General features: G+C 49.5%; 1 protein-coding gene across 1 annotated transcript; it reads right to left on the bottom strand.

Moving 5' to 3' along the window:
• Positions 1-46: 46 nt before the first annotated feature.
• FANCG (FA complementation group G) lies at positions 47-11670 on the bottom strand. Its single transcript, XM_031609172.2, has 14 exons — positions 11071-11670; positions 10882-10966; positions 9012-9143; positions 8174-8367; positions 7067-7220; positions 5739-5869; positions 5102-5248; positions 4107-4267; positions 3786-3852; positions 3043-3380; positions 2831-2886; positions 2212-2349; positions 1217-1349; positions 47-607 (listed from the first exon to the last, which is right to left on the bottom strand). Exons 1-14 carry the CDS (start codon positions 11668-11670, stop codon positions 490-492), a joined length of 2454 nt encoding a protein of 817 aa, XP_031465032.2. The 3' UTR covers positions 47-489.
• Positions 11671-12597: the final 927 nt, after the last annotated feature.

The raw sequence follows: 12597 nt of genomic DNA, 5'->3' as shown, positions 1-12597 counted from the left end.
CCAAACTGTAGCGACTGAGCAAAAAAGCAAACATACAAAGCACAGGTAGGACAGGGCATCTGACAACCCTTTATTTTATAAGAACATCCAGCTTTGCCATCAGCTCCTTGCAGCAAGGAGCACAGAGCAGGACTCAGCAAGGTACAGCAGCCCAGCTGATGTTAACTCCAAAAGAATCTTCACTCCTTATCTCCCACACTCCCAGGCTATATTCCTCAGACTCACAGCTGCTCTAGCAGTATCAAGGCCATGATCTTCACTGCAAAGGTTCACTCTGAATTGCTTTGAGAAAAGAAGCCCCAGAAAAATTTATATAAATTAAATAGATCTGAGACTATCCTTAGGAAAGGAAGTCTATTCTGTTTCAGTCTTTTGGGAAACCACCTTCATCCAAAAGTTGCTTTGAATCTTGGAAGAGTCCTTAAGGGCCTCATGCCACCCTGGGAGGCAGCAAAACTGCAGCAGGTGACAATGAGTAGACTGACTCAACTATCTTGAGGAATTCTGTCTTGTGGTCCTGAGGTAATCCTGTATGCACTTAGCAAGAGATTCATCCTTTGGGAAAGTTGCCAGCTTCAGACATGAGCCCAGGTACAAAGGGAAGGGCCTGAAAGAGAAGAGAGTGTTGCAGCCATAAGATCTGTGACATTCCCTCACTACAGTCTTACTATACTAGGAAGTTCACTCCTCCTGCACTGCACAAAGCCCCCAGTTTTCACCCCAGCCTTTACTCTCCCATTCTGCCATCACAAAACTAGGCTTTAGCTCTGTGTCTGCTCTTTTGTAGAGCATCTCAGAGTACACAGAGGGGCGAAGCTCCTCAGGTTTTAAACTGAGACAGGGGACGTTTAGGTGAGATATTAGATGGAAGTTTTTCACACAGAGGGTGGTAACACAGTGGAACAGGTTGCCCAAGGAGGCTGTGGATGCCCCATCCCTGGAGGCATTCAAGGCCAGGCTGGATATGACTCTGGGCAGCCTGGTCTGCTGGTTGGTGACCCTGCAGGATGAATGCTGACATAGCAGGGGGGTTGAAACTAGATGATCATTGTGGTCCTTTTCAACCCAGGCCATTCTATGATTCTATGATTCATTCAAGTTGCAGGTGCAGGCTAGGAGGAGCTGAGTTAAACTGTTCACAAAATTTAGAACTCAGGCTGCACTGCCAGAGCGCTTGTGTGTGGCCTCTTGACATCCCACATGCCCTACTACACACCTTCCTTGTCTTTCCTGCTGCCCATGTTCCCCAGCAGGGCTCTCCAAGTACTTCTGCCAGTAATCAGCAGCCTCTTGTTTTCGGTTCAGTTTCCACAGGACTTGCACCAGGTAGAAGGCAGCAGTTGGGTCATCTACAAGACACAATGATGGATTCAGACTTTAGCAGGGAAAAAGCAGGCCCTCCATACTGCTGCAGTGCTACAAAAGAAGCTTAGCTACCAGATGCAGGAACTGAACATGAGGACAGCTGGTGCAACAGGGGAGGAGACTTTGCTGACTATGTCACAGGCTCTAATTATAACCCTGGGGCTGGCAGCCAGGATGGAAGCCAGATGGCATCAGTCCTGCAGCACAGCCAGCCACTCTTCTGTATGGACATGACTTGGGGTTTTCCTTGCATACATATCTGCTGTCCCAGCGCATAGCACTGGCTGGGAAGGAGCCCTGGTCAGGACTGGGACCACCAGTTTTGGCAGATCCTGTTAAGACACAGACCCCTACAGCATCTCAGCACTGTTGGAACACTGAGCAGCAGAGGTTTGCAGAGGTCACCCCACAACACTCATAGCATGCTGCTCTGCACCCTTTTCCCTTTAAGGCCTGCACACTCAGCCTTTGGGCTGCCATGTGTAGACAGGCACCTTCCATAGATGAAGCAAGACTCCAGCTATCCAGCTATTTTCTTCTAGAAAAGCAGACCTTCTTGAGAAGAAGCTGACTGTACTGGGAGTGGAAAGAACTGAAAACTTTCAAGCTGCCTTAGGGCAGTAATCATAATCAGTGTTCTGATGCATTTATCAAGCAATAGCTAGTAGTGAGCTCACCAAGCTTCAGAGGAGCACCTCAAATATGTAACATGCTAGTAGCCCTTGACATTTGAATAAGCATGACTAAATCATGACATCTTTCTGCTGAAGTCATTAAAGCAGTACAGGAAAAAAAAGAAAAAAAAAAGTGAAAATTCTCTGTTCCTCATCAAAAAGAACCTCTTACCTGGTGAGATCTGCCAGCCATGCTGGAAATCCAGCAAGGCTTCCTTGTGCCTCTCCTGCTCCAAAAACTGCATCCCTCGCCCAATCAGAGAAAGCAACCTGATCTTCTGGAGAACCTTCACTTCTGGCAGGAGATTCTCTGTCACATAAAGTCACAGGTTAGTGGTGAAGATGTGTGAGATCTGTTTGGGCTGCTCATCTTCCAGCTCCCCTGCTGCACAAACAGCGGCAGAGCCAAGACTGCTGCCAGGCTAGGAAAGGCCAGGAGGCAGCAAAGGGTAAGAGCAAAGAACATCAGGAGTAACTGCAGTAATAGCTTGGTCTTTGCCTGCTCATCTGCAAAACTCATACAAATATTTTCCCTGAAATCCAGTACCGAGAAGCTTCCCAGTTCACAATCCATTTAACTGTCACCTATCTAAGAGAAAAGAAAGCAGAGCCAAGGCCAAATTCTGCTTCAACGAAATCAGTCAGACCCTTCAGTGTGGCACAAAGCTCAGCACACTGCAACAACCACCTCCTGCCCAAGATGGCACTGGAGATACAGGCTTCTCCTTTTACATGCCATTGCCAAGCATACAGAAGCAGACAACCAGACACAGATCCCACACAGTGCCTACCTGCTGTTTCAACACTATGCCCACAAGGCTGAAATCGCAAGAGGTCATTGAGGCACCTGCAAAGTGGTAGAACAGAGGAACTTCAGTGCCATGCCTGGACTAGAAGGTCAGCTGTAAGCTGTCACACCAGTCCCCACGCTGATCTGTGCTCTGCTCACACCAGTCATTACAGCCTGCTAGAGAGGTTGCTTCTCGCAGCACGACACTGTTACCTGCTGAATTGCATTATGGCCTCCTTGCCATTGCCCAGCTTGGTCCACACCCAGCCCTGGTGCAGGTATGCAGCTGCTCTCCACAAGAGGCAGAACAGACTCTCTCTCTTCTGAGACAGGAGCCCACCAGATAACCCAGTCCCCAGTGATGCGCACTCTGGCTGCTCCAGCTTCTCCTCAACTTGTACTATCTGTGGGACTAGATGAGTTGTCCTGCTGATGACCTCATCACACACTGTTAATGAATCCTGATGTCTTCCATCCTGCTCCAAGGCAGATGCTGCTTCCAGGAACACCTCAGGGATCCTAGGCAGAGGTGAGCCACTATCTAGGGGTACCTGGTGAGCAAAAGTGATGGCAGTGCTAAGACATAGCCAAGCAAAAGGACCATGCTTACTGGGAACCCAGTTGCTGCCCAGCAAAGCTTAGACCCATCCCCACAGCCACTTGAGCCTGCTGCAGGAAGCAGGGGTCGCGCAACAATAGCTCAGCAGTCAAGAAGGCAAAGCCCTACTCCTAAAGCAAAGGGTATCCAAAACCAGGCCAACAGCTGCTCTCTAGAAGAGGGAGCTGTTTCTCTGGACAGCAGTGGCAAGCAGTCTCTTGTGTGAATCCAAAGACACAGGCCAGAGTCACCAAACACCAGTTCATTTCCTCCATATTTCAGATTGGACACTGGAGCCTGGAGTCAAGCTGTGAAGTCTGGGCCAGGGCTTCATCTGCCAAGTCACCAAGATACCTGCCTGTTGCTGCAGTCCCTCCTGAATCAGAGCCAGAAAATCCAGGTAATGTTCCACTGCATCAGCCACCCTGAAAAAACAGGACAACTGTTGGAAAGAGCAGGGTGAGCCTGAGAAGTGCCAGCAGCCAGGCCTAACCTGAACTGTCAGCCTGCAGGTGCTACCTGCACTGTACTCGCTCTAGTTACAATACCTACAACTTCAGCAGAGCTACAACAGCACTACTGGACTGGATGACTTCCAGGAACACAAAAAAGAAGGAAAAAAAACACCACAGATCCCAAACATGTAGCATGTTGCAAGCAGACTAGAAATAGCAGTTACCTCCCATCCTGGAGGCACCTTTGTGCCAACAAGTACTTCACTTCAGAGGGGTGGCGATGGCGAAGGAGAGAAGCTAATATTGGTGTGTTGACAAGGAGATCTGCTCGGATTAGGAAGTATGGACTAGAGGAAGTAGCTGATGGAGGGTTTTTTTCCAGAGCCTGCAAAACAGGAACAAAATATATTATCAGCACAATCCTGGTCAAGTCCCAAGCAGCTGCAATCACTTCTTATTTCTGGCATCTGAGGATGTACCCAGAAAGTAGAAGTAATGCAATCCTGTGTGCGCAATACTGTCACTCACTACATCACAGCCACTTTCAGGAAAAGGAAGAGCAAGCCAAGATCACAAAGGGACAGGCAGATTCCTACACTCCACACAGCATCAGAAGATACATAAGACCACTCACCCAGAGAACACTGTGCCCCAGCTTTTCAGTTCAAGGTGCTCTGAGTTGTCTGAAACAGCATCTCCCATTGCAGCCACAGACCTGGTTAGACCAGATCTGGGGCCATTAGTAATAAGAGATTGCTCTCCACAACTATGTTTGTATGTGATGCATTTCAAACAGCTAAAGAGCCAGCTCAGCGTTTATGGCTGTGACCCACTCCTCCTAAGCAGATCAAGGTTGCTGTGACTGACTAATGTACATCTCACAGCCACAATCTGCCTTGTTAGGCCTCTAGACACTTAATTAAGAGATTGATACTCTCTGACACCAGAAAATAGCCTCTTCCCAAGCCACTGAAAACGTGAATTAGGACACAGATCTCGCCACATCCAACAGTTGGGTGCCAAAAGCAGGAATTCCTGACCAAGCTGGGCTCCTTCCTGCCCACTGATGAATCCAAAGAAGCAGTTGCTGAAGGTACTGGATTTCTACTTTAGAGAATCCCTCAGAAAGCAGAAGCATGCTTGAAGGTGCATGCAGGCTCTGTGAGACAAAAAAAAAAAAAAAAAAAAAAGTGAGCAGAACTACAGGAAACACACATACCTCATAGAGTAGAGATAGGGCCTGCAGCTCCGCATCTGTCTCCCCAAGCTCCTTGTACACCACTGCAGTGTGAGACAGGGCAGGATGGCACTGGAAGTCTACCTGGAGGGCCCGCTTCAGGTGCTGAAGTGCTGTCTGAGGTTTGCCCTAGGAAGGGGGGAAGAGGTGTTTGCTGCAAGGACATCTTATTGATATCTTTACAATTCTGCTTTACTTCTCCAATGATCCCCTCTAAGCAAAGGCAGTACACTCATATAAGTTAGCCCAGCAGCTCACCAAACCCCCCTCTGCACTGCCAGGCTCTCTCACAGAACTCATCCCATCCCTGCAAGGCAGCATATGCAAGGCAGCATATTCATATCAGTGGTCCACAGCACTTCAGACTCCCTCCCTGGAACCATTTTTCTGAGTTTATCTTTCCACATCAATCTTTCACACTCAGACAAAAGCCCTGCCTGTATTTTAAGGCTGCCAAGGAGGCTGGAATAAAAAGGGAAAATTCTGCGTGAAACCTTGTCTTCTTATAGCAGACTAGAACCACGCAGAGGCAGCATGGACATTAGCATGCTTTCCCACCTTGCTCTGGGCTGCTTTCCCTTTTTCCCTCAACAGAGGGGAGGTGAGTCTTGGACATTACCATTCTCTGAGCACAGCAGCCAAGGCAGACGTAGATCTGGGCCAGGACCCTCTTGGAGCACAATCCTCCTGCAGCCTCCTGGAGAAGGCAAATGGTAGTGGGGACGTTCCCTGCCTCCAGCTCTTGCAACCCTAGGACAGATCCAATATCTCAGCTCTGCAGCTTCCCTTCCCATTTAGCCTTTCCATCAAGCAAGCACATGTGGACACCTTCCTCATTCATCCCTTGCTTACAGATCTGCTCCCACAGGAGCTCCCACAGGAGCTTCCCAAAGGAAGCAATCCCATGGGTCCAGCTGTGCTGGATTTGGGGCTGCATCAAAACAGGAGTGGCCAGCAGGGCAAGGGAAGTCCCTTTCTGCTCTGCCCTTGTGAGACACCATCTGCAGGTCTGCATCCAGGTCTGAGGCATCCAGCACAACAAGGATGCAGACCTGCTGGAACAGGTTCAGAGGAGGCCACAAGGATGATCAGAGAGCTGAAGCACTTCTCCTGTAGTGAAGACAGACTGAGCTGGGATTGTTCAGCCTGGAGAAGGCTCACTGTGGCCGCCCAGTACCTAAAGGGGGCCTGCAGGAAAGATGGAGGGCGCTTTTCAAAGATCATAGTGATAGGAAAAGCATTACTGGCTTTAAACTAAAGCAGGGTAGATATAAATTGGATATTAGGAGGAAATTCTTTACTCAGACAATAGTGAGGCACAGGAATCAGTTGCTCAGAGAAGCCCTGGAGTGTCCAAGGCCAGGTGGGTGGAGCTATAGACAGCTTGGTAGAAGGTGTCCCTGCCTATAGCAGGGAAGTTGGAAGTGGATAATCTTTAGGATTCCTTCCAACCCAAACCATTCTATAAATTCTGCTCTATAAAATTAAATAATTATCTGAAATTAGCTGAAATACAAGATGACAAGGTTGCAAAATAGCTTTGCATGTCTCCCACAGCACTGTAATCCAGAAGGAACAATATACTCACAAAAAGTCAGACACCCAAAGACAAACAAAAGAAAGCCCCCTGCCAGCTTTCCATTTTATACAAGATCACTGTGAATCCCATTACTGAATCCCTTGGTAATCTTGTGGCTTACCAAGCTAAGCCACAAGACGGGCTGAAGAAGAGAGAGACTTAGCTGGGAGAAAAATCAGAGAAACACTGGATACCGAGCTTAGGCCTAAAGATTGAGTCCAGGCTCTCTTCCAAAGAGATAAGCCCAATGACTGGCATGCTTAGGAAGAGCAACCAAAACAACAACAGCAGGTGGGTGAGAGGAGGGTGTGTTGAGACAAATGAGCAGGGGAGGGAGTGACAGGGGTGACCACTTCCTTCACACAAACCTTGCAAGAAGGCAGCTGCAGTGCATAGGGTCTCCTTCAAGTCTTCAGTGCTCTGTACAAGGGAAATGGAGGCCTCCTCAGCAGGTGCTCTCCATGCCTTGAGAAGTGTGAGGAGCTCATTTTTCTCTCCACTGCAGGAAGCTCTCTCTGGATCCTGTGAATATGCAGAGGAGTGCAATGCTGAAGAGAAATAGGAAAAACAGACTCCAGGGCACTGGGAAACAGAACACCTACTAAACCCTTCCCAGTGATCTCTGGGGGGGGAGCAAGGTTCTTCCATCCCCTTACTTTAACTACAATCCACCCTCTGTAATTCCTGCCTGATCCTGGGCAGCACGTCTCCACATCAGCATGAGGTGTAGCCAGAAGGACTCCCAGCAAAGCAGGTCTGAGTGCTGTCTGAAGGCATCTGCCCCTCCTTATTAGCAAGAAGCATTCTTTCCCTCGCTACTCAGTTTGCTCTATAGAGACTGCAAGTCTACCAGCAGCCCTCATCATCTGCCTGGTGCCCCAAAGTCCAGGATCTCTGGGATCCATTAAAGCATTCGGAACTGTTTGCAGTAAACTGGGATGCTAGGGAGAGGATCTGTCACAATGACTGGGAAAAACTGTTTCAGATCTGCGTATGGAAACATATGCAGAGTAGGCTTCCTGACAAACACAGTATTTGTCAGCTCTGCATCCTTCAGCAAACTGACAGGTATTTATTTTAGACTGCACAAATATAGGTACAGCACACTGATGACTTAGAAACCCACAGTGACAGCAAGAAAGTGAAATACAAGCCCAGGCTAAATGGGGCTCCTGGCAGCAGCAAACAAGTCAGACGCTTCCCTTGGAGGCAGAGCACACAAACTGGCTAATGCCCACCCACAAGTGCCTTGGCTGCAAATGACATAACTCGCCCAAAAAAGCTTCAAGTGCCAGCTGCAGAGCAAAGCAGACTACAAGAGTTGCAGGAGGCAAGGTGTAACCTGTGTACGAAATCCCCAAGACTAGGAGAAGATGACTAATTTACACTTCAGAGCTGCAGGAGTAGCACAACAGGCAAACGCTCTGGCACACAGCAGTGCAGGAGCTGCTCAGCATGCGTCCATGCTCAGATACCTCAGCACTGCTCAGGAGTCGGAAGAGGTCAGTGATACTCTGCAGGCAGCTATCTGCCAGCCACCATGCTGCCTGTAAGGCCCCCAGTCGGTGCAAAGGTGCCTGTAGTTCCTCAACAGTTACTTCCTGCAGCACCTTCTGCCACAGCTCTTCTGTGCTAAGGTCCTGCCCAGAGGTTCCAAAAGCCTCCAGAACTGGAAAAAAAGATAAGCCAGAAATCAAAACTAAACCAAAATATCTCACCAATATCTCACCAAAAAGCAGCCATGAGACAATAGCTCAGTAGTCTGTAATAGACACCTTCCCAGCAGGCAGAGAAACACTGATACAAGTGTGGTCTCCGTGGCAGTAAGGGATGGAATGGACTTAACAAGGCTTGCCCAGGCTACAGAAGCAGCAAAGGAAGCAAACTCTGAGAGAAGAGCTAATGGCTTTACACAAAAGAGACATAGTTCAGAGCTATGACTCCAGCTTTACTGAGCTCTCCTGAGACCATTTGTCCAAGAGCAAACATGTGCTAACACTGCAGATTTCTCTCCAACTTGCAGCATCTTTAGTAAGTTTTCTTTGACCCCACCATACCATAATAAAAACACTAGTTTGCTAATGTCACTAAAACTTTACTAGAGAAATGGCACCTTATGTAGTGAGAACTCTCAGTTCCCTTAAAATTTTCTGTTTTGCTGCAGGCAAGACAGCCACAAAGCTACATATCATCCACAGCCACATGCAGCGCTACCTCCTCCATTCCTGGCAGAGCCAGTCTTTTTTGTTCAAAGATCCTTCTCTTCTGGCCAGCTATGGGACATCACTAAAGCACCGAGATAGTTATCCTTACCCCTGAGGAGCCCTTGGCGTATTCCTTCTGCTTCTCCTTTGATGGCACAGTCAGACGTTCCCATGACAAAGAGCAGCGAGTTGTAGAGGACAGTAAGCTCCAGAGGCATCGTGGGGAGGGCAGGTGGCAAGCCTGTAATCAAACCCAACAAGACACTGATCTTCCTTTTCACGGCTTTAAAAAACCCTACAACCATCCATGCTTTGTGACAACTGAAGTTTCTGTCATTTAGTTTGTTGTTATGGTGTGAATCTACAACTTGAGGACTGCACAAACTAGAGTGACAGCAGATGCTCCCCACCTCTCCAGGTGCCAGCAATGATTCAGTCATCTGCTCCTCTGGTATCCAGATACTGCAGGATTCCAGGCCTTATCTTACGGCACTTCCAAAAGATCACCAAAAACCTGCCCCCTTCCAGTACTGATCTATTATCTTGAACAGATCTCCTGCACTGTCTCTCCCCAGGTGCCACCACAGGGCAACTTACTTGCTCTGCTCTTTAAATCCTGCTATGTGCATTGCTCTCTCATCAGGTTCTCTGAAGCCTACTTGCAGCAAGGAATCGGAGAATCATCTGAGTTGGAAGGGACCATTAAAGATCACCTAGTCCAGTTCTGCAGTGATCAGGAACAACTGATATAGGTGAGTTTGTTTAGCAATAGGGACCAGTATGTTAGTATAAGGACCAATATATCAGAGCAAAGGAATCAGTGAGTGCTAATTCTAAAACTTTCCATTTCAACTTTGCCTGGTGTGTGAATAGCCTTATTTTCTCTTAGTTTTGCTTCACAGGAAGCACTAGAGTCATAACAGAACACTTAATTTTGCATTTTACCAGGTGCAAGGATGTTTTCCTCAGATTTCATTTATATTGTTTTGGAAGTTGCTCGTTATAGTCTAACAAGCAATGGAAATTTGCCAAGTTGTGGAAAAACAGCTAAAGGTCAGCCAAAAGTCTTAGTGGTTAAGCTGATGGTGGAAAAACGAAGATAAACTGAGCATACAATCCTAAATACAACTGCACATGCCCAGAGGGACATTAGCATATATTAATAAGTTTTGGGAAAAAATGAATATGTATACAAATGTACTGCATATGTATGTCTTATTTGTTTAAATGTAGAACCTGAACTCTGAGAGAGAGAAGACTTGTTTGTCAAGTCACCCAGTGTGTATGGTGAGGAATAAAGAAATGTTACTTTCTAACACCACATTGGAGTTAGAGTTTTTTTCTCAGATTTTGGACGACATGCCCACAGCTCCATCAGGTGCTCGGAGCCCCTTCAGCCTGACTATGAACGTTTCCAGGGATGGGGCATTCACCACCTCTCTGGGCAACCCATTCCAGTGCTTCACTACTCTGATTGTAAAAAAACTTTTCTGTTATACCCAGTCTAAATCTCCTTTCTTTTAAATTCCAAAGCATTTCCCTTGTCCTACTGAAGTCTGTCTCCTTCTCTCTCACAACCCCCTTGTTGGATACTGACAGGCTGCTCTCAGGTCTCCCCAGAGCCTTCTCTCCCCCATGCTGAGCCCCAGCTCTTCCTCAGCTCCTCAGCACGGCGCGATGACAAGCTGCCCCTCTCTGCAGCCACTCCTCTCCAAGGAGAGGCTGCCTCTTATTTTCCAGACATACCTAAACTCAGTTGCGCTCCCTAACGAGGTCAGACAACGGCAGGGGCTGAGCCTTAATCCCTTTGATTAAGGACTAAGCTCAGTTTCGAGGCAGCACAGAACGCATCACCCTCCTCCCTTCAGCTTACCCAAGCAGCGGGATTCCCAGGGAAGCAGCCTGGGAACGCCGGTGCCCTGCACACCCCGGCCCTGGGTCTGCAGCGGGCGGGAGACCGCAGCAGGGCCGCCACTCACCCCGCATCCGCAGCAGCAGCTCCCCGAAGGCGCCTCGCAGCTGCCGCGCCGCCGCCGCTCCTCCGTGCGCCGAGCCCCGCGCCGCCTGCAACGGACACGCTGACCTGCCGGCCTCGCACCGGGGCCCAGCCTCCCGGGAACAACCGGTACCGGGGCCGCGGGGAGGGACAGGGAGGGGGGGTACCTCACCCGCCATCGGCAGGCCAGGGTCTCGCACTCGGCCGCCCATGCCTGCAGGCAGCCCGGCTCCGGGGCCGCCCCGCTCCGCTGCCTCTTCATGGCCGCCGCCGCCCGCGCGCCGCAATTCTCCCGCCTTCCCGCTCTCCTCTCATTGGCCGCCGCCCTCCTTGCCCTCGCCGCCATTGGTCGGGAGAGAGCGGTCGCCACGGCAACAGCTGAGCACGCACAATGGAGGGGGCGACGGCGGCCGAGGAGGCCCAAACCGCGACGCCACGCGGCCGGCAGAGACCTCTGCGGTCTGGGCTTCCCCGTCGAATCACAGAGACTTGCGAGCTGGAAGGGGCCTTTAAAGGTCACCTGGTCCAAGTCTCCTGCAAAGAACACCGTCATCTCATTGTGGCCTTCCAATGCTTGAAGGGAGCATACAAACAGGAGGGGGAAACAGCTGTTTACGAGGGTCGATAGTGATAGGACAAGGGGGAATGGTTTTAAACTGAGACAGGGCAGGTTTAGGTGAGATAGTAGGAGGAAGTTTTTCCACACTGAGAGTGGTGACACAGTGGAACAGGTTGCCCAAGGAGGCTGTGGATGCCCCATCCCTGGAGGCATTCCAGGCCAGGCTGGATGTGGCTCTGGGCAGCCTGGTCTGCTGGTTGGCAACCCTGCACATAGCAGGGGGTTGAAACTCGATGATCGCTGTGGTCCTTTTCAACCCAGGCCATTCTATGATTCTGTGGTCTGCAGCTCAGTCAGAGCTCAGAACCTGGCCCAGCCAGAACGTCTCTGTGGAGCTCTGCTTTGCAAGTTTCCACCCCAAAATCAGAGCCCAGTGCAGCTGAACTGTGCCACCAAGAGACCAGGTCATGTGCAGGAATGACGGCCTGCTTTAACCCTGCCTTTCTCCCAAGGACATCCAACCCAAATTGCTCAGGGAAGAATATGGGGCCTGGTGAGGTGGTGGGCAGGAGGGAGGGAAGGAGAGGGCAGGATGCTGCTGTTCCCGTCTGCATGCTTCAGCTCCACAAGAGAAGCAGCCAGCTGTAGTGACAGTCTGAATGTGAGAGCGCACAGCAGAGCCTTCTCCCCCAGCATGCCAGGTTTCCTCTGCTTGGACCAACATGCACCTTCCACCACATGCTCTTTGGAGTTTTAAATGAGGAAGCACAGCCATGTTTGTTCCACCACCAGCAGCATGTCGTGATTCTGAAGTCATCAAGCTTTGAACAAATATGAACTCTTATCCCCAAAACACTCAGAAGAACAGCAGCCAAATGATTAGCTTAAAGGCCATTAGGGAAGGCCAGTAAAGACTAAACACATGAATGAAAGAAAATAAAAGCATCTCCAGCCCTTGGAAAACTTATCTTGACTCTAAATTCTTTGGTGTAGTAGCCAGTCTCCCTTGGCAGAGCAGTCAGTATAAGGCCAATCCTCTGTCCTTGGCATCACTGCAGTGACAATTACGTACTTGCAGTTTCATTACTGCAAGTAATAAATTCAGGTGAAGTGAGTTGAAGCTACATCCTTGTACCTCTA

This window comes from Phasianus colchicus, chromosome Z, assembly GCF_987193195.1.
Source record: "Phasianus colchicus chromosome Z, bPhaCol1.hap1.1, whole genome shotgun sequence".
Lineage (NCBI taxonomy): Eukaryota > Metazoa > Chordata > Aves > Galliformes > Phasianidae > Phasianus > Phasianus colchicus.
The sequence above is the reverse complement of the archived record's forward strand: the minus strand, read 5'-3'. Positions and strand labels throughout refer to the sequence as shown.